Source organism: Genypterus blacodes, unplaced genomic scaffold (assembly GCF_046128005.1).
Source record: "Genypterus blacodes isolate CSIRO-AG114 ecotype Tasmania unplaced genomic scaffold, CSIRO-AGI_Gbla_v1 ptg000048l_1, whole genome shotgun sequence".
NCBI classification, from domain to species: domain Eukaryota; kingdom Metazoa; phylum Chordata; class Actinopteri; order Ophidiiformes; family Ophidiidae; genus Genypterus; species Genypterus blacodes.
The window spans coordinates 906,013-933,033 of NW_027466861.1; the positions used below are offsets into that span (position 1 = coordinate 906,013).

A 27,021-nucleotide genomic window follows, 5' to 3' on the forward strand; every position below is an offset into this window, starting at 1 on the left:
CCCTCCATCAGATGCCGGCTCAGCACATCGTCTCTTTCCGTTACAGTTTGACGAAGTACTTCTTCATGGACTCGCCACAGAATCCACCTCCAGCCAGCGCAGCGTTCAAACTGTTTTTGCATTATTGGAGTGTTTCTATTACACGTTTTTCAACTCAAATTGTGGCAAACGCAAGTCAATAGAAACCTCTCTGGTGTCTCATTCATCATTTACATGTGTGCATATGCTCCATTCTGCCAAGTAGAGAGTTAATCTGTTCCTAACGGCAGGTCACATTTCATTTGCCCATTAAAACCCAAAATAGTATTTGCTCTTTCTCTTGTTGCGTGTGGCTCTGTGTCTCCCTCTGTGTGTGTGTGTGTGTGTGTGTGTGTGGTGTAGACGCACACATTGCCCATACGGTTCTTCTTATCTCGGCTGCCGAGAGAAATTGAAGCGACTGTCTGCGTTTTAAAGCAAACCATGACATCCGAAGTGACAGCCCGAAAATAAGAGCCGATCGGGAGTCGGGGAGCAAACTGACAACAGCGCTCCAGTGCAGAGGAAAAGTTTTGTGCGCACCTCTGTGTATCGACACGACGGGGACTTTGCAGACTCATATAGGACATTGTATAGCCATTTTTAGATTTGCATTGTAAGAGCACTTTGCTGGCCAGCAGCGGCCACAGAGGGAGGGGAAGGGGGGGGGGGTTAGAGAGAGAGGGAGAGAGAGAGTCAAGGTGAAGGGGAAGAGTTTGGAGGTTGAGACTTCCCTTCAACTGTGAAGAAACAGTCTGGCGTAGAATATCAATGCCCTCCCTCATCTTTTCCTCTGTCTGCTTCCTGCCCGCCGTCACTCCCTCTGCAGCCATCACCCGTCACCCCTCTCGCCATCTCTCTCCTCTTCTCTCTCTCTCTCTCTCGCCCGCCGCGCCCGCCCTCCCTCACTTGTCACCTGTCATCCCTTTCATCCCTTCGTCTTGCCCCCCTCGCCCCGCGTCGTGGTTCCCCCTCCCAATCCGAATTCATGCCTCGCAGGTTTTCCGCTGGGGAGGGGGGAGGGGGGCGGGGGTTGCCGTGGCGACGGGTGGGATGGATGATGGACAGAGCCCCGGCGACTCTCCTCTCCTCCCCTTCTATTTTGGAATCTACACACAGAGCTGCCCACTAATGTACCTCACATTGCTCTGACACACGTCTGAGTGATTTCAACACTTACCGCGTTTTGAAGTCGCAAATCTGTATCCGCAAATCAAGCGACGATTGCAGAGCAGATAATGAACACATCACAAACTCAGCTTGGGAATTATCATGGCATCACATTAAACGCAGGCTTTATTATTTAATGGTCTCTTTAAAGCAATAATTAGGAGAGAAGAGTTGCTTTGATTAACACGACTCTGAATTAATTAGTATTTAATCACTCCCCCCCTACGTTTCATTAGGTTGCATCATGCGTCTTCAACTCTGATCCCCGCTGAGTGTAACATCACCACGGGGCATTTTCATGCCCTACGGCCGCTGTGTCGCAGGCCGACGGAGGGAAAGTGGATGCCTGCACACTGGCACAAGATTAAGACATAAATATGAGGAAAATAGAAGCATTCCTGGAGTTTGGAGGTCTTTTCTGTGCCGAATAGTCCGTATCATCTCTGTTGTTGGTACCTTCATTATTAGTTTTCTCTACCAGGAGTTGATTTCAAAGTCACTGCGTTTAATCAGAACCTCCATCTGTTGAGGCGTTATTGCATTATTTGTCTTCGTCACAACAGGTTGGTGACCATGTTTGTCAACTCTTCCTCTCCCTCCTATGATCCTTTGCAGCGGATGACGGGTGCGGGGGGACACTGCGGGGCCAGAGCGGCGTGATCACGACCCCCAACTACCCCGGCGAATACAGCAACAACGCCGACTGCACCTGGACCGTGCTGGCCGAGCCCGGAGACACCATCGCCCTGGTTTTCTCCGACTTCCAGTTGGAGGACAACTACGACCTGCTGGAGGTCAGCGGCACCGACGGCTCGTCACAGTGGTGAGTAGCCAGAAACTGAAGCGGGTACGGGGCTCGGCAGGTGAAATGATGTCCCAAAGGTATCTCCGAGGAACTAGGAGTAGTCCGGCCCAGTTCAGGGACCCTGTGTCTGGATCTGAGGCATCCAAGGAGTAGAGGATGAAAATAGGATTGATTCACTAGAATGATACTTGGGATTTTAATCTTGTTTGTTGCTCCTGTTGTTGCGATTGGTTTGATCAGTTATTCATTCATTCCTATGAGTCACTTTATCTTCAGCAAAACCCATCAAGACTGCATTTCTCAAAGATGCACATTATTTTTAGAGAGATACTTTTGTTTTCACAGGGTGAAGTCGGAACACTTCTTTGTCAGTTTACATATTTTAATGAATTTGTACTGCATACCCCAAAGACATTGAGAAGTTTTGAGTGGTTCCCTTTTTAGCTAAAGCCAGCAAGTCTATCTGTAAATCCCCTGCATACCTAAACGTATTATTCCTAAATTAATTATAAAAACAGAGTAAGTGGATTTTTTTTTTGCTTCTTCTGCTGTTCTTGTGGGTGCGGGACTCACGGGCGCAAAGGAGGAGGCTCGTCCCAAATGAGGAAGAGCCTCGTGGCACCGCAATGTTTTTTTCTACACTTATTTGTATAAAAGCAATAAAACAAATACAGACTCACCCGACGGCGAAGTAGATCTGTGAAGCAAAAGTTGCTAGAGTCCTGAAATAAGCAGATTTATCATCAAGAAACATTTCTGTAGTGTTTGCAGAAAGAGACAGAGAGAATGTGTTTTCATCAGAGAGAGCAAGAGAGAAAAACAGAGAGCGAGAAAGAGAGAGAGAAATGATTATTCCAGATCATTTGTGTATCATATATATACATATTGATCTTTAATCAATTCAAAGCACTGATGCTCTCTGATTCCCAGTTCCAACATCGTCAGAAAAAGGTAAAATAGATGACCTGTGAAAAGACACTCGTGAGCTCCACTGCCTTCTTTCCTGTTGTAGCGTCTTTAAAGCGTGCAGCAGCTGCTCCATAATAGAAGCAGTTGCCTGCATTGTGTTTGTGCTCTTTTGGTCAATATCAGACAAAATGAAGAATCTCTACAATCCTTAACCCTTAGATGCATAAGTGGGTCAAAAATGACCCGGGGAGGTTGTTTTCTTGAAATATCTTCGTAATGAAAAATTGTTATCATTTCATTTTCCAGGTATTCCTCAAAAAACATGTTTTTGATATAATGCCATTTACATTTTTAACTTACCTTTTATACATTTTAAGAAATTGTAGTTTTTGTATTAGTACCCCAAGCTTCCATAAGTGGGTCAAAAATGACCCGCATGCATTTTCTATGGAATCCAATGGGAACCTTTGATTCTTATCACCTGTGGCTGTCAGGAATACATTAACTGTGGACCACACAGACTATATCAGAAGTGTCACCCCTCAGGAAGATTATTTTACACAGCAAGAGCTGATACGTGTAAGTATTATCTTCATATAATATATATAATATAATATATTTCTACAGTACATGCCAAGCAAGCCCGCCAAGTACGGCCTAAAGATCTTCTGGGTTTGTGATGCACGCATTCCCTATGCAATAGATGGTATAGTTTACACGGGGAGACAACCAGGGGAAGAAGTTCAGAAGAATCTGGGGGAAAACATTGTCCAGCAGTTGTGTAGTAGATTTAGAAACACAGGTCGCAACATCACCATGGATAACTTTTTCACCAGTGTGCCTCTTGCGCAGCATCTCTTGGAGAAGGATCTCACTATTGTGGGGACTCTACGTCAGAACAAGCCAGACATCCCTCCTCTGATGAAGCCTTCCAAGTCCAGGGAGGTTCATAGCACAGAGTTTGGATTCAACGACAGCCTTACCATGGTCAGCTATGTCAGAAAGAAAGGAAAAGCTGTTGTGCTCCTGAGCACGATGCACCACGACAAAGTAGTGGATGAAAATAGCCACAACCCAGCCACAGGAAAGAAGCAGACAGGGCCAACCAAAGAGAAAGAGGTGTCAGATCTGCCCAAGTAACAAAGATCGCAAAGTCAACAATAGGTGTGGGAAATGCAATGTACCTGTGTTCAATGATCACAGCCAGAAACAGGTAGTTTGTCTGAACTGCATACAGTGATTAGACAAGAAGACAAAACAGGGAAAAGAGAGAGGAACTGTCAATGACTGGACAGTTACACACATACATACACACAAACACACACACACACACACACACACACACAGACACACACACAGACACACACACACACACACAATGGATGTTCACATTTTTCTATTGCTGTTCTGGGTAAGTTTCTTTTTCAAAAATGTTAAAAAGTGAAAAAGAAACATGTATCATTCTTGTGTGGTCCTAAATACAATACTAAATATTATACAAGTGATTATTCTTAACCAAATTGACAAAAATGGCATAAAAACACATTGATTCTAATATGGGTCATTTTTGACCCACTTCTGGAAGAGTGTAGGGTCCAGTCACTCGTGCATCTAAGGGTTAATTTAAGGTCCCTGACAGAGGGTTGCTTACGTTTAGAGAATTGACTCCAAAGTTTAGGTGCATCCGAGCAATTCACCAACTATTTGGAATTGTTTCGCAATTACAAAACAATAGATGAACAGTGACGCCTGACAAAGTGTCCCACCACCAAAGTTTTTACCCACAAGTTCCACGCTTAGCAACAATAATAGGTTTTGAAATGGATCAAAGAAAATAATTAATAATAAGATAACAAATTAGATGACAAGTGCAAGCTCATAGCTTTTCCCCGGCTCCATGTTTTTCCGTTAGCGCCGAACATTCAATATCAGTCACGCAGACTCGCTCGCTCACTCTCTCAATTACTCAGTCTCGCACTCACTCACACACACGCACCGCTCTAATGATGAAGAGGTAGGATACGCTGGCATCAGTGTGGGTCTCTTACCATCTGTGGCAGCTCCTCCTCCTCCTCCTCCTCGCTGACAACTCTCTCAGCTCAGGAAGTAATTAGTGGGCTTGATTACCATTGCCTGCCCACACCGCACGTTGTTTCGCCCACATTCGCGCACAGAGTGGACACACACATCAGCATTCGCACATCCCACCACGCTTGCATATGTCTGTGATGTCGCTGTCATTTTCTGCTTCAACACGTAGTATCGGGGGGGACGTGGGGGAGGAAAACAGGTGTGAACTTCTTCTTCTGCAGTTCTGGCAAACACGAGGAGCCAGAGGAGGACTTTGAAGTTAAAGCCACAGGCAACGGGCAGGAGGGGAAGAGATGTAGGACCAGCATAGCTATTTAAAACTTAAAACGCGGGCACACACACTCGCACACAGACACACACACACACACACAAACAGAAGGACAGAGCGAGAGCAAAGCTGTTGGCAGAGGAGGTCGTTTCAGAAAGAATAAATGAGTCGCCTTTGAGCGCGGCGGCAGCGTCCTCGGGAAGGAAGTGGTGTCAAGCATGTGTTTCACTCGTCAAAGCGAAGCTGCGTCAAGAGAAGGTTGAGTGTAAGTGATGCTGAAAGTGAGGACTTCGCCTTCTCCGGGTCTTGTCCGCAGACTTTGATTTTCGTGTAGGCGGTCGCGCATGGTGGCCGCAGAGAGAGAGGAGGAAGACAATGATCGAAAAGGAAGAGCAAATGGTTATATAATGCAGACAGACAACCATATAACCATACATACATACATACATACATACAGACAGTCATACAGACAGACAGACAGACAGACAGACAGACAGACAGACATGACGATGATGGTGCACCTTGCAGGCAGCGGGCGACAACGGCATGATGACCCGTTCCATTTTCAGTGTTTCAGCGCCCGCTTCACTTTCATCTGCAGTTCAGTCGGGACTTCAGCGGCTCGTTGCAAAACCTAAAGGCAATCGCCACTCTTCTGCTCGTATCTGCGATGGCAGCACGGAGACCAGGACGGACAAATTACATGATGGCAGGGTCGAGGTGTGAGAGGAGAGAAATGGAGAAACTGGCAGGAGGAGAAGGATTACGACTTCTCAACTGGTGGCCAATTAGAGAGGTCAGGTAGAACATTGGGATGGTTATGATGAAACGTATCCTCTCTCTCTCTCTCTCTCTCTCTCTCTCTCTCTCTCTCCCTCCCCCTCACCCTGTGCGTCTCCCTCTCCATTTAATTGGAAAGGTCCGTGATTTAATCAGACAAATTTGTGCAGACATATATAAGTCGAGGTTAGGTTTAAAGTGCACGTCCTACACAGTTTCTCTGTTTCACGCGGCGGCGATGGCATTTACCCGTACAGGATCAAAGCTTGGAGTGGAGATATCGGCGTGCAGGGAAGTTCTCTCCGTTCCCATACAACATGTTATTTCACCCTTCACTGCTTCACATCTCTTCTCGTTAATGTGAGACAGAAGAAGGCAGATGTATCGCACAGGCCAGAGCTGAACGGCAGAAAATGTAGACATGTTCTGTTGTTTATATGTTGGAATATAATATCAAATCCTGCCTCAAGATGTATTCCTTCAGTTTTCTCATCAGCCGTTCCAGAGTGAGAGTAAATGTCAATCATACAGAATACAATCAGTAACTGCAACATCTGTTGAGTTTGTTTATTTCCACTAGTAACAAATAATTAAACACATATCGTTTATATACATATAAACAATAAAGCCACCAAGGCCGGGATTGTCTTTTGATTGACGCCTGATTGACAGGTGTAGCCGTCCTATCAGAGGAGAGACGGGGGCAGAGGAAGCAGAGCAGGTCGAGTTTGCAACGCTCCCTGTTCTGCTGGTTGTGTGTGTGTGTGTGTGTGTGTGTGTATATCTCATCTCACTCTATACACCTGCGTCACTTATTTACATTCCGGTGCTGCAGCCGTCCTGACGAGCAGACGTGAAGCTGATTTGTGAATTTTGACGTGCTGTGGTTGTACAATGGCGACCGGGATCTCTCTCGGGATGGCATCACGTGTTGTCATGGGAACACATCACTCTGCCATTACGCTGTTTGAATTGATTTTTCACCCATGTCACCATGTAAGTAAGCCCGCTGCTCGCCAATTGCTTGATGCTCGTTCCCCCCCGCCATTGAATGTAACTCAGTTATAACACTTGTAATTTTTTTTCCCGCGCAGTCGTTCTGCTTAAGCACCTTGATGCATTTCCATCCATTGAGACGCTCAAAGCCTTGAGATACTGTAAGTGGACAGAAGAAGTGAGCACTCAGAGAAAGCAAACCTCCACTAAGGCCAATTATTTCTCTCTTTGTCAACATAATAAGACTCCAGTCCTGCTTTACAGTCTATAGTCGACTTTACACTCAGACTGGTTGAAGTTGAAAAGCTCCCGATAGTTACTTGAATGAAATCTTCAAGGTGATATCAACAGGAAGCAGACTGAACTCTCTGCTACCATCCAGTGGTCACCTGGTGTCACTACATGACTAGCAGTCTGAATGGTTGTCTATGGCCTGAAAATACATTTTAAGAAATTTGGTTCCACTCTAATCCTGATCCACATCCTTACCCACCCCGATGTATCACTTTTCAGCAATCAAACAGTTTTTTTTCAGAAACTCTCCCCGAACTCACTCATTTTTACAGTTTTTACATCCTCCTAACTTCCTGCAAACTTAATTTCCAGTGAGAGTTTTTCTATCGACCCCGTGGGCGCTGACAGCCAGAGAATGTGAGGATGAACCCTATGGTGCTCAGACTGTAGGCGCCGGCTGCTCCCATCATGTGGAGGAAGTGAGTGCAGGCAGGTGGGGGCGATGGGGGGAGCGGTTAGAGAAGAGTACACAACACTGGATACGTATTGATTAGCTGTTTGGCTGACTCACCCGATAGCCTTCGGAACACCTTTTTTTTCTCCTAAACGCTGTTTTCTTTTGTTTCCGATGGGAATCGCAGCCGCAACATGAGCATTGCTGTGGAGATAAAAGCTTCAGTTGAAGTTTGTTTGTGTTTTCAAAGAAATCAGTGAAATTCTTCGCCTCATAGGCCCGGGAGAGTCCAGCTTTGATTTACTGAGGAGATCCGTTTACACATCTGTGTGTGTGTGTGTGTGTGTGTGTGTGTGTGTGTGTGTGTGTGTGTCTGTGTGTGTGTGTGTGCGTGTGTGGAAGTAGGCATGAGTGCATACATGTGGGCGCCCACGTGTGTCAGCTGGTGTTCATCTCGGGGTGACTTGGGTGTTCTTCATCCTGAACTCTCCACCACCAGAACTTGACAGGAACAATCCATCATTCCGAGTTGTAGGCTGCCAGTCCTGTGTGTTCCTTTTTTAGCAATTCCTGCAATAAAACAATCAAACTGAGAACGTGAGCGAGTGCTTTTACAACACATCCTCCCATCATTGTGTGCCTGGCAGTGCAGGAACAAGTAATTGCCTACTTACGATCTCCATGAAAGGATAATTCATTGCGAGTTCAAACACTGAGGCGGTTAGTTTCAGCATTTGAATGCGTAGGAATGCGGGGTTGGCAGGGGCAACCGTGCATCGAGTGTGTGTTTAAATGTATGCGTGTGGCGCTTGAGTGGGCATCCAGGCTCTCTACGGACGGCAAATACATTTTCCTGTCCAATTTCTTTGTCGTGGCCTGTTTCTCTGAACCGGCGGAGCAAAAGGAGCTTTTCGTCTTGGAGCTTTGCTGGTAATTCAGTGCAACATCTCCAGTCTGGTCACGTCGAGGAGGGTCTGACTCTGTTTCTCTCCCCGTCTCTCTCTCGCTTTCTCTCCCTCTCTCTCTCCCTCTCTCTCTCTCGGCCGTGCTGGTATCATAAAGCATCTGAGTGGATAGCTCGAGCTGATTGTCTAATGAAAGTCTGAAGTCTTTCATTAAGTATTCTGCAGTCATTGAGTGTAAGTGGCGCCGCTCACAATAAGGCCCGCATGCGAATCATCTTCAGAAGTAAACTGAGGAATGCGTCGGGCTGCAGCTAAGTTTGTCCTGATTATTTTTAACGTGCGACTGAGCGCTTTCCCGACGCACACGTATGAAAGCTGAAGATCCCGTCAGATGGTGTCGGTGCGACCCGTCACTCAGCATACCTACAGCTGCACCCTCAGTGTGAAAAGAGAGTGAGCGAGAGAGAGAGAGAGAGAGAGAGAGCCCCTGCAGAGATAAACATCGGCTGGAAGTGGAAACGTGTCACGGCTGATGTGAGGGTTGGAAATGAAGTCCTGATGCGTGTCAGGATAACGTATAAGACAATAAAACAGCCTCCTGAACCTGCTGTGAGGGGGTTATATATATATATATATATTTTTATATATATATATATAATACATATATATATATATTTATAATATATATATATATTTATCCTCTATGTGTCTATCTCCACTTGTGTCTGTCGCTCTACCTTCTCCCACCCACTGTTCTGCTCTCTATACAGGAGTCTCAGGCTTCCCGAAGCTCTTAATCGGTATAGCAGACTTTCCGAATATGCCTTTGTTTCTAAAAGCGTGGTCTTGAGATGCTTTAAGAATGCTTCCTGCTAGAAACGAAGTTTGAACGCCATCCTTGTCTGTAAAGTCAACTTATCCAACGAATGTCCCCAGGTCTGTTCCTTCGTCTCTCTGGATTTCTGTTTCCATTCCTCACTGTGTCCAAACCTTTGCCTTATCAGCCGGCGCCTCGCTAGCGGATCAATAAGCGCCTTTGCCCGCCTCTCCACCGTGGGCCCTCAAAGTTTGTTTGTCTGAGCCGGGATTTATTAACGGCAGCTCACGGTGGAGGACTCAATCTGCGACGCGCCATCGATCAAAAACACCAGCAGTTTGCGATGAACTTTTTTCGCCACCCGCCAAGAAGAAGTGCTCCGACCGAACATTATCTGCAACACCTGGCGCCGCGCCGCAGATTGGCTCGGCCCAGGCGCTCCACACTTTGTTACTCCCTCTGTCACATTCCTCAGGCTGAATCGGAGAGGACGGAAAGAAGAGAGAGAGAGAGAGAGAGAGAGAGAGATCTCTTCTCAAATCGGTCCAACTCTGTCTCATCTGTGCAGGCTTTCAAGGTTTTCTCTTTTTTTTGATTAGACCTGATTTGACGTCCATTTGTTGTTCATTTCATTGCGTCCTTATCTGTGCTAGCGGCAGGTCCAGCGTTTTCTCCCCAGGCGGCTCCAGCACATAAAGCGGCTCCTTCGAGGGCGCGGAACCTTTGAGCGAAACCGTCCGAGCAAGACGGTAGAACACTTGGAGGTCAAAGGTAGTGGACTGGATCACCGGGACCTGATGACTCGTGTGTCCCTCCAGTCTGGTTATTGAGCACCGAGCTCTGTGGCTTTAACTGGACCAAACCTAGCCCGAAAGGTCAAACCGCAGAGAGACGTCTGGTCGTCCTGTCGTTTCATCAGCTCCATCGTGTTCCACAGGGAGACAGGGACACTGAAGTAACGTCCACGTCCTCAATCATTTCTGTTACCTGACCTCATAAGCTTTTATCTGGCATTTCGGTGGGAAATGAGTTAAGCACATAAAGTCCCTCAGTGAAGGATGCTTTATGTGCTTGCAGGGTTATTTTTTTGTATTTTTCAAATATATGGGTTTAATACTTATTTAATAAAAAGTCGAAAAGTCGTAGGAAGTCAGCAAGCCAGAGTGGAGAAACCTCAAACTTTAATAGCTTGTTGTTTCCTTAGCGCAGGAAGCAAGTCCAAGGCAAGAGATGTAAACGTTCAGGCTCGTGGCTCAGCCGATCTCTCTCACCTTCCTCTCTTTTATCTTAAACATCTCTTCTCCGGGTGGTTACAAAGTCTTTCACGACCGCTTCATCATTGAAAGTCATTCAGTTCAGCCGCCTTCTAATTCAGTTTGCGGGTCGATCGCTGCAGGTTACTTCAGCTTGGCGGTTCAAAAGCAAACGCGGTTCAAAGCGGCGCACGCACCGTACGAATGGGAATGGCCGAGTGTCTCGCTCCATCAACAAAACCGTTTCCTGGTAGATTTTCGTACCTTTAACCTCGTCCTCCCTCGATTTTTCTATCAGGATGTGATTGAGGGCAACGCTCTTGGATTCACGGGTCTGCAAGCCGCGTCGCACCGCTCGATTAATCAATGGCAGCAATTAGCCGAGATAGAGCAAAGGGTAGAGGAGGGGCAGGGAACAGAGAAGAAGAAGGAACGTAGGAAAGTCTGCTGGCCCATAATGCATCGCGGCGGAGGACGCCGTGTACGAACGTGATGAAAACCTCCCAAATCCATCCTTGTAGTCGACTATTCCGTCTGTCGATGTCCTTATGGAGCTTAAAACATCAGCCGGTGCTTCGCTTCAAAGTTAAGAGCTTCATTTATGTGTAAAACTCAAAAAGCTAAAACCAAACAGAGAAACAGGAAATTAGCCATCTTGACAAGTGATTTTCTAAGCCATTTTAGATCATCTTGCTTTTCAATCACAAATGAGGCCACTTTGAGGAATTCCACGTCAAAAACACTCCAACAAACAGCCGGGCGGTGTGTTCGCTGGCAGTATTATTTGCTCTTACAAAAAACCCTGAAATGAGGGAAAAAAGGGTGATTTGATCTCAACCTGAATGGAGCAAAGAAAGATTTTGAGGCTGAATATGAGACGTCAGATAGACACTTAAGCAGTGAGGCGTCATCGGGTCTCATGCGCATCTCCTGACATGTCGCTCTTAATGGCTGAGTCATTCTGGACATCAGGGAGAACTGAGTCATTCTGTTGAGCACACAGTGACTCACAGAGTGGGTATGTGAGTGAGCGTGTGTGTGTGTGTGTGGCCGGGATTGTTGATACAGTGTCACTTAAAAAAAGGGGAGGTGGATGAAGAAGTTTGAGGCGCCGTATATCTTCGTCTTCTCAGGGAAGAAAGGAAGGAGGACAGGTGTGTGTGTGTGTGTGTGTGTTGGCTTCTCACCTGCTTGTGTGTGACGGTGCAGTGCCCCTCCCCCTCCCCATTCATCAGAGGCTGTCTCCTTTGTATGAGGTGACGCCAGGCCAAGCGGAATATATTTACAGGAGATCCTTTATGAACTGCGGCGAACGTGCCTTGACCGGCAATTAAAGGCTCGCACGGTTGCGCGGCTCCATTAAAACAAAAAAACGCCACCGCATCAATAAACGCAGGGAGACAAAGGGTGACAGGCAATGTCGGCGCTCGCCGTAAAAAAGTCTTAACTTCACTGTCAGGGCGGCAGAACTGAAGTCGCCTGCCATGATTTAAAACAGGGGTTTGGGGCTAGTTTGGACGGCTGCTTTATAGGCCGAGAGAGAGAGAGAGAGAGAGAGAGAGAGAGAGAGAGAGAGAGAGAGGGAGAGGGAGGGAGAGGAAGAGAGAGAGAGAGAAAGTGGCCAGATATGCTCTTATGAATGGAAATCAGGTGAGGATGCCGTCACTCAAAAGGCTCCAGATCCATTACATACACACACACACACACACACACACACACACACACACACACACACACACACACCTCTGTGAGTAAGGGTTTTTTGCTCGGTATTTTTTTTTTGGGAGAGATATCAGTGTCGCATCGATCCCACGGTGCCGCAATCTTCCTTCATCCTGCTCTCAGCACAGACCAAATAAGACAGAGGAGAACACACACCCAACGAAAAGTCTCTCACACTCATACGCCGCTCTGTTCCATCCTCAAGTGTGCGATATGGCGGATGTCACGGACGCTGCGGTGGAGGATGGAGAGGAAAGTGTCCGTCCTAGTTTGGTTTGAGTCGAGTTATTCGAGGTCAAACTTGGTAACGAGTCGGCCATCAGGGTTTTGCTCGTGCTTTCATTCCGGTGCTTGTCAGGCTGTCGTCAGGTCTTCTGAGGTGAAACGGGTCGTACGGAGCAAACACTGTACACAGAGTCACGTGTCTGTCACCTTGTGTGTCTGCCTGCACACTCAGCTCTGCACCTCTGTTTTTCATTAGACGGGATGATGAGGCGGCCTCGGCGTGGCGGGATGAGGGGGGCGGGGGCGGTGCAGAAATAATTAAAACGGGGATTAGTTTGGTCTGGGGCTCACGCCGACGGAATTTGCGTCCGGCTCTATCAGCCGCAGATCAGTGTTGCTGGATATCGTGGCGTTATTAGCTTGGCTATCCTTCCCAATAGCGCGATAACAGGCGGATTACAGTCTGAGCTGAGGCCGCTCCGACGGCAAACAACGGTGTGGATTTGTCTGACCGCGGCTAATTAGCGTGCTGTTTGGATGGATGATATGGATCACGGGGGGGGGCTGGCGGGGAGGAGGCTCACAGGGAGCAGGTGGAGGTTCTGCTGTCTGGTGTGTGTGTGTGCATGTAGGTTGTTTTAGAGATCACGTGACACTGAAAAGCTGCAGTTGTTTCTTACTTTACTTAACACACTTATTTAACTCTGTATTTATATGTCTACTCCAAACAATATACCTGCTAAACTTAAGATATAAACATTTTAACATTTATTAACTGTGATCCAAACTGCCTCTTATCTTTTTGCTCTTCTTGCTCTTTTCCCAACTTTCTAATTAACCACAACTCTAGCCTGAAGAGCCTTAATTTAGACCCGAAGCTCCTTTTCCTCTCTCCCTGAGCTGTTTTTAATAACTCGACCCCGCAGCCTGGCCCCTCCCCTTTGACCCCTGACCCCTCCCCCTGCCACAGTTTATTATTGAAATGTTTTACCAAATGTTTTCTTGGGAAACTTTCTTCTAATTTTCGTCAGTTCTCTCGGCTTAAGTCGTTGTGCCAGCGCCCTAAAGGTCACAAACCTCTGACACCTCCCCCTAACCATAAGCCACGCCCCCAAATATGCACAAACTCGGAGTATTCACGATTCTTCATGGTTGCTCCTCTCTTCCATTGTGTTGGCGTTGCCTCGGCCTTCCTCCTCCACGCCGTTAGTCGAGGCTGAACTTGGTATTTTTATGTAATTGGCCTGTTTTGTGTCGGAGGTAAAAAAAGAGGCGTTTCTACCCTTTTAATGGGCTATAAATAGCGCGATCAGAGAGAGAGGCAGATAAATGGTGTTGCTGAGGGCTTAGTCTGCCTTTTCTTCTCTCGGTGAGGAAGAGGAAGAGGAGGGAGCGGGAGGTGTTCTTTACTGCCCGCCACCAGTGCGTTTAATTTCACAGCATGTGAGCCTTTTCACACGCCGCAGTGACACCGGCTTTGTGTGGATCGTCCCTCCGCTGAGTCTACTGCTCCCCACTATATTACTTTGGACCAGTTTGTCTTTTCATCTCCTCTCCATTCTTGGTGACAGCGTGTCGTCTTCCTCCCTCTGTCCCTTCCTCCATTGAAGACCGTATCTCATTACTCTCTCACCGTCATTAATTGTGACCAAGTCCCAGCGTCCTGATGGCTCAAGTTGTCTGTATCTATCCATCCATCTATCTATCTATCTATCTATCCATCTATCCATCTATCTATCTATCTATGTACTATATATAGCTGTACTATATGTGTGTCGTTGTTCACGTTGTGGTTCCTTTCTCACAATCATCATTACTCATCCAGTCGCTGTTTCACATCCAAATGTGAACTCATCACCCGGTGTAACACGAACAGATGGACGTTTTTCACCTCCCTCTCTCCTCTCTCAACCCTTTCCGTTCTCTTCTCACCCCCCTCCTGCCCCTGTGCCACATTGATTCTCCATCTCCAACCCTTGGCTTCTGGGGGCCCCGCGGCAGATTAGCCCGGGCTTTAGCCGCAGCCCCCGACATCAAAGAGAGGAGAGAAGAGGAGAGGAGCAGAATGTAGAAGGTGTGAAGTTGGGGAAGTGAGAGACGAGGGAGCTGGAAAAATGGAGACGTTAAAGATGTTAATCGGATACACTACAGGTGGTCCGGGGCAAAGTGGATGTGTATTTATGGATACTGTGCATTCAGAAGTGACCAGCGTGGATTTAATGTTGACATTGGGCTGTTGTTTGTGGGCTGTAATTGCCAGATCAGGAGGATTTCCTTTCTTCGGCGACTCGCAGCCACACTGAGCCCTAACAAGTGCCGCCTGCATATTCACAGCGAGGCTTCCTGCATTATTAACGCCGGACAACTTCAGCCAGGCCGCACTGTGGGATGATACACTACATGCTACAGCAAAGCACATCCCCCCCTCCCCCAGAGTCGGACAATTAATGTCCGTTGTCAGAATTAAACTGGATTAGAGGCGATAAAACATTAATGATCTCTCGGGGAAACGAGATCCTAACACTTCTAACAGATCTGAGCGATTATCCAGCCAACTCAGAATAGAACGATAGCAAGACACAACAACACATACAGGTTAACAGGTGTTTGTGCTTTGACATATGTTATAATCCACACGCATGACGGGCAAAGTGTCAATCTGTCAGTAGTTTGAACCTGTAAACGTGTTGTAGCTATGCTGCTGCGTTTCCGATACATGTACGAACTGCATTCAGACGGTGAAGGAGTGCGTTAGAGTTTTTTTTCTGCCACTACTTTCAGTGAGACACCGTAGGACCACCTGGGCCAGGAAACGCATCAGAGACGCTCGTCACTCACCTCCCCCTCGAGGCGCCGCACGCTGGCAGAGGCGGTGAATCGGAGGCTAATTACTTAGCGCACGCACGCTGCTCTGGGGGCGTCGTCCCCGAGCAGCGTGAGTGTGAAAATTCAGTCACACGCACGAAAACAGCCATGTATTTTTAGCGAGGAGATATCCGGGCGCTCTTGGGCAGGGCATGGATGTCATACCGTTTGTTTAACTGCAGCTAATTGAGTCCGGTGGGATTGTTTTTGCTGTGACTGATTTTTTTTCTTGTTCTTCTTCTGCGTGAGCAACGAGAGAAAAAAGGAGGGAGAAATATCAAATCCCCTCACACGTGGACGCGTCTCACGCTTTCTCTTCACACTGCAGCGTAACCACATTAAATATTAACCTGTATGTGGCGACAAAGCAGCCTTTTATTGTTAATCCAAAACCGGTAAAACTCTATCCAACTCTCACTTCCGGCTCCTGCATCACTTCAGTTCACACTGAATGTATCCTATTTCACATTGTAAACATTTTACGTTTACATACATTACTTGTATGCTGCTAACAGCTGCCCAAAATTGAGAAAAAATAGGAGGAGCAATTAGATTTAAAATTCACCCAAACCACAACCATGCAGACTAGCCGAGTGCTCTGAGGAGGTAATATTGATAATCAGTCAGATTATTGATTTCCAATAGGAGTGAGTGAACAGTAGTGAGTGATTAGTTTAGTCAGAATAATGAGACGGACAAGGTCGTCCCAGAGTCTAATTTGGTCCCACACGCTCTGATTGACCTCGCTGACCCCATGACCTGTGACATCATATGACATCATGACTGTGCCATGAGTCATCAATTCAGTCCACTTCTAGTTTGCGATGTTTAGTTATTGGTATAATTTAGTAGGAATTAGTTTTTGCGTTCTCAAAGGAGCAGCTTGTTTGTTTTGCGGTTGAGCACTTTGATATCTACAAAGGTTGCTGGAAAAAAATGAAATTAATAAAATCGGCAAAATCATGCTTGGTGATGTTTGTGCTTGTTAATTGATGGATAACAGCCATGCGTCCACTGCACAGCAGTGTGCCGGGTGTTTGAATGTGTGTATGTGTGTATGTGTGTGTATAAATAGGATTCAGGGAGCCTTCACACAGGGATAGTTGCGCTCTTCAGATGACAGCCTGCTGCGAGGAACTAGGAGATGTTTATGTGGGAGTCCAGCGTGGATTTAGAAACTGTGTCCAGACTTCATACAGCACACACTATACACACACACACAGAAGTACCCGGAGGCGATGTAGCACACGTCTCGATGTTTCCTATTGGGTTTTCAGAAGGTGGGCGGCTGCTTGATGTGCGGCCTGTTCAAACATAAACCAGCATATGACGTCGGTTGGCGGGAAAAACTCGAACCTGTGTTCCCTCAGTTTTTTCTCCGCTCTTTCTTCGCGTTGCCTCTCTCCTTCTCATCCCTTCGCTCGTTCCAACTGGCAGACGTGCAGCTGATTAATGTGTTCATAATCACCACGGCAACAGAGAAAGGTGATTAATACTCGTCATTTAACGGGGCGAGTGCGGTGGTGGAGAGCGTCTGCGGGTGTGTTTGCCTGCCCTGGTGTCTGCTTGCTTCAGTTGTTTGTCCAAGGGTGTGTGGGTGTGTGCGTGTGTGTGTGTGTGTGTGTGTGTGTGTGTGTGTGTGTGTGTGTGTGTGTGTGTGCGTGTACACAACTGTACATGTCAAAGGAATGATTAATGTGTTTGCACTGTGATGACTCTTGGGTAATTGTGAAATAAAGGCATGTTTATACTTTCATGATTGTCATTGAATTACCGGCATTCTGCTCACATATGGAAGCAGAATTCAAACGGCTTAATGTAATTATCAATGTCATTAGCTGGAGAATAGAATAGAATAGAAAAGAATAGATGTTGGTCGTTTATGTGGCATAATCTGGGGTCTCCTCAGGGACCGCCGGGCTAATGACATGTGAAGGAGGATGAAGATGATTCGTCTCCTCACCAGTTTGATTGAGTTGTAGTGGAGTAAAAAAAAGTATTACATATGGATTTTTCATCATCATCATCATCATCATCATGGCACCAGACTTTATGTGTGTGTGTGTGTGTGTGTGTGTGTATTTGTGTGTCTGTATTTGTGTGTGGGTGAGTGGGTGTGTGTGTATGCAATGTATGTATGTATGTACGGTGTGGATGCATGGATGGATGGATGGATACTTTCCTCTCTTCTGCATTATGTATTTTGCTCCTCAGCTGCAGTTTCATACCAGATCGATTCCGGGAGGAAACATCCACAGTTGTTTGTCGTGTTGCGTGCTGCTTAGCACATAAAGTGGATTTGTGTCTCTTCTCCGTGATTTAACAGAGATTTAGATCAATGGGATCAATTTATTTTCTCCCTGTTGGCGTAACGACTGCAGCATGAAAAAGCATTTTTGTGTTTCAAATGTGACAAATATTTCATCCGCTCATGATTGTCTTTCACCCTCCTCTTAAGTCGTTGTGTAGCATTCTTTTAGTCTGATGTGGCATCTTTTGATTCCCCCTGCCGTAGCCCCTGGCCTAGGCACTAGACTGCAGTCCTTGGGTTGAGGCCCCACTGCACCCAATGGTCCAGACAGGTTACATGCAGAGGTCAAACCTTGTTGCACCGATAAGGATTCACCCTCTTCCTCTCCCTCAATGATGGAGGGCAGAGTGGAGTAGATAGTACTTCTTTCAGTTACGTGTGCATTTGTGAGTCGCTCCTGATCAAACTCAATCTCCCCATCAGTTTATGGACCTGCGATCCCCAATGATACAGGGCGATTAAGTGCTGATAATATGAAGGCGAATGTTGAAAACAGCAACAGAAAGTTCTCCAACATCTCTCTTGGAAACTGTGCTGCTGACATTCAGCCACCAACATCATAATATTAAACATAACAACGTATTTATCTCCAGGGGATAAAGAGCAACTAGCTGCTTGTGGTTTGTTTTATTCAAGTAATAAAATCATAGCTTAAGTTTCATGTCTGCTGTTGTTCCTGAGATCTGTTGTCGCCGCTCTCCAATCCCCGACTCCATCGCCCTCGTTCGCCGAGTTTGTCTCGATCGGTCCTCTGTGTGTTCCCAGCTTCTCATACTCCTTCTTGTTGACGTCGTTGTCGTGTGGGTCGGTCATTTTCCTCATCAACCGCCACATCTGTCCATTTGTCTGTCTGCGTCTGGACATCCTGCAGGATCTCAGCCCTGCAACATTGGGAGCCAAAACCCTCAAAAACAGTAAACATGGATTACGGAATAGGGATGCCTTCCCTTTGCATTATTTATTAGGCTGACGGCATGATTCGATATCTGAATAAATCACATATATTACAAAAATGAAGAATGTTATTATATACCTGTGTGTGTGCCCGTGGGCACATTCCCTGCCGAACTGAAGCCTGCGTTGGTCAGGTATAGTAGTTAATGGGTGCTTGCTATTGTCCATATTGCAACACACACACACACACCTGCAGGGGTGGATATATCACGGCTAAGGTGAGAGGTGTGAAAGGTCAGTGCTGACTCAGGATGAAGCAGATGGAGGGAGCTCCTTTAATTGGATGGTGGTTTTACGACAAATCAGTCATGGTCATGGGTGATATATAAAAGACAGATCTTCTCTCCTCTCCTCTCCTCTCCTCTTCTCTCCTCTCCCTGTCCTCTCCACTCCTCTCCGCTTGAGCAATGTCTTTAATATTCGTGTCCCATCTCCTTCTCTCAACACCAAGCCTGGCGATAAAAGAGAATAAAGCAGGAATGCATGAAATAGATTAATAACTCATAATCTGAATAAAGTATGTAACTATTAAGACTGAATGGATGCATGTTATCTCCCCCGAATGGTTTGCGACTGCAAGACCAATAAAAGCTAATGGAAGAAGAGATCCGGCCCCGTCAGGCGGTGGTGAATATTTCTGCTAATGGAGGAGGACTTGGCCCACTTCCACTTTACACCAGACGACTTACATTTAAATTCTGTAGTGTTTATTTGAAGCTCGAGGATCAAAGTTTGCGGTGAGTGGATTGGAAGTAAAGCACGCCCACATGCCTGAATTAAGAAGAAGATTGTTGTGGGTGAATGAACATGTTTGTTTCGAAGCTTTTGAAAATGTATAAGAACACGTCTTTGTTGTTGTATCACAGTAATCCGTGAAAACACACTAATCTGTCCTCTGTGCGCGTCTCAAGCAGATAACGTTTCTTCTTTTAGATTAAAGATAGTTGACGCCTTTGACCAAATAGGACGAGAGAGAACTTCACATGGGCCCATCGCATCCTGTGTACTGCCTCAATATTGGGTTTGTTGGTTCGGACGATGGTTCAAAACCAAGAGTTCAGCTCTTATATGTAGTGTGTAGCAGGTACAATGATCTATCTAATTCTTTCTAATTCATAATCCTTAGGTTTCTGCTAATGATTCTTGCATTTGACACAAGACAAGTGACGGATTATAGAGCGTGATGGTTTAAGAAAGAACACTAATCTCTAAAGAATGGACTCTAAGAATGGCATTAAGAGCTTCGCCCCATTAAGGTCTTTTTTGCATCCCTTTTGCATCACTGCATGTTTCTGGAAGAATCTTGGGATATTTGCACAGTGGGAATGGCTGTGTCAGCAATCCTCAAACTAATGAACACAAAACAAATGCATGAAACTTCTGGGGGTGGACAGCAAGAGGGGGAACGGCGAGGCACTGAGAGTGGAGGATGTGGCTGAGTTTGGCAGCTCTTAATGACTGGGTGACTCATCTCCTGCATGCGCAGAGAGCTGCTTCCTCCTTCCTCTACACCTTCCACCAAAAAGCCTCAGAGGAGTCATAGACAGTACATACTCACCCACCAAATGAAATGGTGGAGTGGCCAGAAAAAGGCTGCAGGAGCAAAATTCCTTATTCATAAAAAGTTGAGGGTAGAGATGAAAAGAAAGTGAGGGAGAGAAAAGGTCAGGTGAGATGAAAGGAGGGAGTCTGTGGTTTGTCCCGTCCTTAGTCCGATTGCCATTAGACCAGTCCAGACATTCTACTTGCAAAAATGTGACAATTGGCCAAAAATGTATGGAGGAGATGCAGAAAACTCATTGGACGTAAAGGGGCGTGGCCTGGATGGATGGATGTGGATAAGACCCAAGTACTCCAGGAAGAAGATTTAGATTCTGGGATTTAGATTCTGTTACTTATGGTTCAAACTTTATAGGTCGAAAGATAAAGGTGATTATTATTGCCCCACCATCAGGCCACCTGGTACCAAAGTCCAACCAACCCCTCAGGTTTCATGAAAATCATTCTAGAACTTTTCAACTCAACTTGTGAAACTATTTTCATTGGTTCAGATGATGGTTCGCATAACACAAGAACTCGCTGATCCTGGCTCAGGGCTAGAAACAAATACAATACATTCAATCAAATCAGGCAAATTACGCAGCCACTGAGGCTTTGCTGTATGATCAATGTCGGTGATTAAGATTTATCATTTGTCTTCGTGTCCAGGTTGCGTTGAACGATCGTAGGGCGTTGATCTGTCAAACCGCTTTTTTCCCCCCCTGGGCCCCATCCAGTAAATTATATTTGCAAAGGAGCAAAGTGGAAGGAATGTTGATATGCTCTTGTGATGAATGATACAATATTTCGTCATATACACCAATGCAATTTGCCCCTCTGGTGGTGTTGAGTAATGCTGTGGCATGATAGGTCCAATCACTTGCACGGAAATGCAGTTTTGCTAAATACTAAAGGGATTTTGCACATGAGGTCACCAAATTTTCACGGTTTGCCCACTTCACCCACCACAAAAGCAGTTACCATAGCTGCCACGTAATGAGAGTAAGGAAACACTAGTTAACAATGGTGCAATGTGAGGAGGCTTTGATAGGTGATGAAGGAGCCACAGTAGTAGTTGAAGTACAATGGAGTAGAGCTTAATTACATGGTAGCAGCCCATTCAGTCCAAAGGAGGAGATGTGGAAAGCCGTTCTCCAGCCTCTTTCGGCGAGATAAAACAGACATCGATCCTGTCCTGGTTTAGTTTCGCAGTTTGAGTCGTGAAGCGAAACAACAACGCTAAAATGACGAGAAAAAAAAATTGTCACCTCTTAAGTTCCTGGCACGTGGTGGTTTGCAGTATAAATCGATGCTTTATGAAAGGTTTAGATGGAGTTCATTGGTTGTTATTGCTTTATAAATGTTTCCCCGCTGTAGTTAATTAGGTTGCTTTATACTTTACGCCGACCTTTATGTACTGTACCAGCCCTTAGTACTTGGGCGCCTTGGGGCTTATTGTTTTAATAGGAAAGCTCTGACTAAGCACGATTCGGCACCTGCATTATAAAAAAAAGTGCACGGGTGCAGATTGTATAAGCAACATGCGTCTGAATGCCTTTTAGTTTTATGAATGCCAGTAAGTTGCCGTTAGCGATGGGCCGCTGTTAAATCATGCATGCGTTTAATGACCGCGGATAGATGGAACATAAAAAGATGCGCATACTCGGTGTTTACTCACCAGCAGCAGTAATTTGGGTTCGGTGTGCAGAAGTTATACATCATCTCAATGAGCCCACCTCGATGAAGCCATGACAACACAAAGCAATACACTGAAATCATCGACGTATGGGGGGATTCTTGTTGTTCAGTACAGTATTACGTTTTTAACTTTATTGCAATTAAGGGGGGAAATACAATTGTTGAATATGAGTGAGGCACTGCATCAGTCAGACAGGTGAGGAAATGTATAAGGAGGTGGATGACTCACACACATTTTTGATTATGTAGGCCTTGATTATGTAGTTTCAGTGTACCTCGCTGTATTTCCCCGAGCCTCCTGAAGACGATGTCGCCGTAATCAGCCCCGGGTTATTATTGGCATTTGTTTGTAGGTTGTTTTTGATGGATTTACAAGGAGAGCTCAATTATCAAGGCTGACCTTGGAAACTCGTTTGTTTTCCTCTAGTAAACCACAAAATCCAATATTGCCCGCAGATGATTTCGCCGATTGATGAGTACACAAGTATTATTTTTAGTTTTAATGATAAGATTGCTTGTGTTTGTTTGTGCTCAGTGAGGCTCCTTGAGCACCAGCAAATGAAACAGAGGAAGGACGAGGAAACGGAATGAATCGTCTTCAGCTTCATCACTTGTGCCCGTCTGGGTCATTTTGTCAAAGGCAACACAAACATTCAATAATCCAAACTGTTAGGCTCTGTATCGTTTCCTCATCAGCTTTGTTCCACAGGCCATTTGGCACTTCAGTCGTATTGCTTTGCACCTTGTGACTTTGTCTACATCCACCTTGACTTGTTTAGAAAGAGCAATAAATCATGCTGACGCTGGGATCAATTGCAGAACAAGTGGCACTAAACTCTTTACCTCGAACCACTTCAGACTGTCCTCACTGTTCCTCTGGCACTCAGTGTAACACACCTCCTGAAATTATGCATAAATATCGAAGCAGTGGAAAAGTTGATTATGAGGAAAAGAGGGAAATTTCATCTTGAACTAAAACTTAACTTTGCTAACGTCGCCTGACCTTGGAACTCACTCACACAGTGCTGCATAGGGTTGAGAGGATGTCATAGGTACTATATAGAACTTGAATAGAACATTTGAACAGATCCTTGGTAGATTCTACCTTGGCTACGTTTAATGCCGTGTGCAGTTGGTCTGAGACGCGAGAACCAAACGAGAAGTTTACATGAGCAGTCTCTATAATCTTGTTTACACATTGGCTATTCGAGCAAATCCATTGAACTCCACTCACCCCTTCCTCATGCATGAAGCAGCGCCTGAAATGGTTCATCCATCTCAGTATTTCATGATGTCCGTCTCCTCTATCTATCGTAAGGGAGCTTTTCTGAAGTGTTTTGTTTTTCCCTTGAGTTCACTCGTGTCTGACAAAGATCGGAAAGTACTGCCAATTGTTTTGAAATCTCCAACTGTGAGTAATGAAGCAAGATGAAGAGTTTACGTGTCCATTGAGAGTAAGATTAGTCAATAATCAGTCTGGACCTCTTTTAGCCGGACTATGAGTAACCTGATGAAGGCTTATTGTGTGTTTGTGTGGTCATGTTGTCTCACTAATGGTCTGGACTCATATTGGATCATTGATTTGCCTTGAAAGTAGCTAATTTTTAAACACTTCAGAATCAGTAATGCAGGACTCAGAAACACCAGAGAAAAAATATATTTAACTTATATTAATTACAATCATGACCTTTTCTGTATTGATCTCGCTGACAGGTTTGATGATCGTGTTCCCAGTCGAATCAGAGCTCGTACTTAGCTAACACGTGTTTGAGACATTGTGCAAACTATATTTACATTTCTGTTTGGTTAATAAAATCAAACAGCATGACAGAGTAGCAAAATATGTTACAACGTATCCTTATTCAAACTGTTGCCACCTCCTCCATTTTCCATCTTGGAAGCAGCGCTGCGCTATCCATATCTCCATTACGGCTAACGTGAGTGTTTGACAGCGGCGTAGGTGATTATTTAGCAAACACAGACAGTTTTCATGTTGATCTTCAAGGCTGACGTGAGTTACATCTATTTCCAACCATAATCACGTCGCTTTTTACTCAAAGTGCATTTGTGGGGAATCTTGAAGCGAGGCCTGCGGAAATTTGAAAGGCGTGAAGATTGAAAAGCTGAAACAAGAAAGGGAGTAAAGATGAAGGCTGGCTCGTTGTTCCATCCAGTGAGAAACGGCTGTAAGTCAGCCTCCATATTATGTGTTCTTTGACGGCAGAAAATGAGTTATTGGGAAAGAGGAAGACTGGAATCCCTCAGAAGATTTAACAAGGCTTGACCTTGAATAATACATGAGGGCTCAGATAGGAGGAAGAACAGACATTTTGGCTGGACTGAACTAGGTACTCTCAGCTCAGACTGTGGAATGACAGAGTGACATCATCTCCTGGTACCCTCCCTCTCCCCCCTATCACCACCTTCTGCTCAGGGCCGCCGCACCACAAACTTTCATCTTTAAGTGTTATTAAATCTTGCACCATAAGGCAAAAACATCTTAAAAAGCCCTCATGATGACAGCAACAATGACAAAATGCCCATTCAGAAACACAAACTGCAGTAATATTGTCAACCAAACCGATGCCAAATCTTTCAGTTCTGCAGCCTCTCGAACGCTCAAGATCCGATGAAATCTCCCGTCAAGGCCGCCGTTGTGACCTCATTACTTCTTCTGCTCTCTGCAAGACTTATCTACTCCTTCAAGGCAAAAATACTTGATAAGCTGGTAAACTAGCCAGGAAGCCGGTCCATCCGGAGCTCCAGGTAGACGACTCAAAGTCCAAAAGAAATTCCTCCCGGCTGCTCGGTTTTGAAGTTTTGTCTTCCTGTGCTATGGGCTTCAATCCAGTCCAGCGCAGCCCCCATGAGGCCTGCTGCCCCGGAGGCCTCTGTTAATACTTTGGTCTAGACTTGATTGTTTGTATTGTACCGCCTGGACGGTAGTTATTTGAAGAAATGACATTAACAGTGTTTGGGGCTCTGTGTTGTTTGGATCGGGGCGTTGGTGGTGGTTGGCTGTGTCTCAGTCACATCTGAAGGTCACAGCTCCAGCCCTTTAATACGCTCAGGCCGGACTTAAGGGTCTTACACACTTATTACTTTTACTTCAGAAGTTTGTGTGTGTATGTGTATATATATATATATATATATATATAAATATATATAGATGGCTGGTCTGGCCTGTGCTAAAATTCACAAAGCCTCATTAAAATGCTGAAAGTTTTGGTCTTTAAAGTCGCGGTGACCCCTGGTGGGCTGTAAGCACTGGGGCCTGCTGCATACTGAGCAGAGAGCTGATTGATCTGCCTAAGTAACGGGGGCAATTAACAGAGATGACGTTCACTGTAATTGGCCTTCTCCCCAGCGCACACATGGAAACACACCCAACCACCCACACACACACACACACACACACACACACAAACACGTGTGCGGCTATTAGATGCTATATCACAATGAATTTATGCGCTAAGGCGTTTGACGCGGACGTAGAGCCTGTCACCGCTGACCCCTAAACTCTGCCCATTTCATTACGCCTAAAGTAATTTGACATCCGGCCCCTCAACAGAAAACAGATGACATAAATCGATGAATACAAAGCAGAAAGCGGCCAATTCCGCCGCAAAAGGTCGCAGAATCGTCTGATGACGACGACCTTTGTTAAATTCCTGAAAGGCATTTACAACTTTAATGAGTCACGTCCCATCAGCTCTGTGGCAGTGTTATGGAAATGAATTTTGACTCTTCCTCTACGTTTAAACCTTCAATCATTGTGTGACAGTGAACTCAGACGACTCGACGCAGCAGGGATTTAGAAGTCTCGCTTCGGATACCTGGAAACCGCCGTTCCCTGCAAAGGTTATGTTAGAATTAAAGCGCTTTATAGGCCTTTTATGATTGATGATAATGTGCATAGTAAATGGAAATAAAACCGCAGTACTTAAAATCCTGCTGTTTTGCAGGAAGCTACGGTTCACAGCTCGGTCTCCTCGGCCTGTGGCGCCGCTTGTTCCCACCGGCTACTCCCATCACCTTGCCCTTGCCCCAAATATATTTCTGTGGACAATCATCAAGCTCTGAGGAGCTTTGGGGCCTGGAAACCAAAACTGATTTAGCACTGCGCTCTGGAGACAATTCCGCATAAAATCTAATATGGTCGGCCAGACTGAGGCAGAGTCTGGCAGCGAGGTGAAAAGGAAGTATTGAACCTCGCCATTCAGCAGCCTTTCCATCAATCTGCTCCAGACGTTTTTCTGTTGCTCCCCACGGTGACTTTCACCCCAACACCTTTATGTACTGAGAGAACAATAGGAGGGCGGCAAAAGGGGGAAAGCAAAGGTGGCACTGGGTGAAAATAAAATGTTATTCAGCTATTTGTCTCTTATATTGGAGTTCAAATTATATTTGTGGGCAGAGTAGCTCCAACTACAATAGAACTTGACCTATGTAAGAGCTAATGGAGTGTCAGAGGGTGATTATGGTGGATTACACCCTGATAGAGCGGCCTGGACACTCCAGCATTAGCCTGAAGGGGATCATTCTACACTTCTAACACTTGTCTTTCAGTCTAAATGTTAGAGATCCTCACCAGGGCATTGACACTGACATGTTGGAAACGGCATGCAATTCGCGACAGGTAATTGTTGTGTCAGCTCGTCTTTACTCTGACAAAGACACGTAAACAGGAAGAGTCTATCAGCCGGACACAATACGAGGCGCATGGATTTTCATGCATGATTGCAAACAGTTTTGGCGCCAGATACTTGCATCCTTAACTTGGTACTTGGTTCCTTACCTTGGTAATTCAAACTGACTCTTTTGTTAGTTCATAGGCTGAAAAGGGGAAACAAACACTGAACTGAGCACTTTGGATTAACATTTTGGCAGTGGTGTTTGGGTTCTTCGGTATGTTAATGCGTATGTGTGGGCAAGTAGTTCACTGGTCCGATTAAGCTCTGCACTGAGCAGCAGCTTTGACTAAATGATGTAAAAATATGCAATTAT

At 45.7% G+C, this 27,021-nt stretch overlaps 1 protein-coding gene across 1 annotated transcript in view; it reads left to right on the plus strand.

The window, feature by feature from the left end:
• Nucleotides 1–27,021, plus strand: part of csmd2 (CUB and Sushi multiple domains 2) — a 189,818-nt gene that overhangs the window by 57,788 nt on the left and 105,009 nt on the right. Inside the window, exon 5 of the mRNA XM_076149883.1 lies at nt 1,804–2,011. Within this exon, the coding sequence (XP_076005998.1) occupies nt 1,804–2,011 (208 nt within the window). The remainder of the gene's footprint in view (nt 1–1,803; nt 2,012–27,021) is intronic.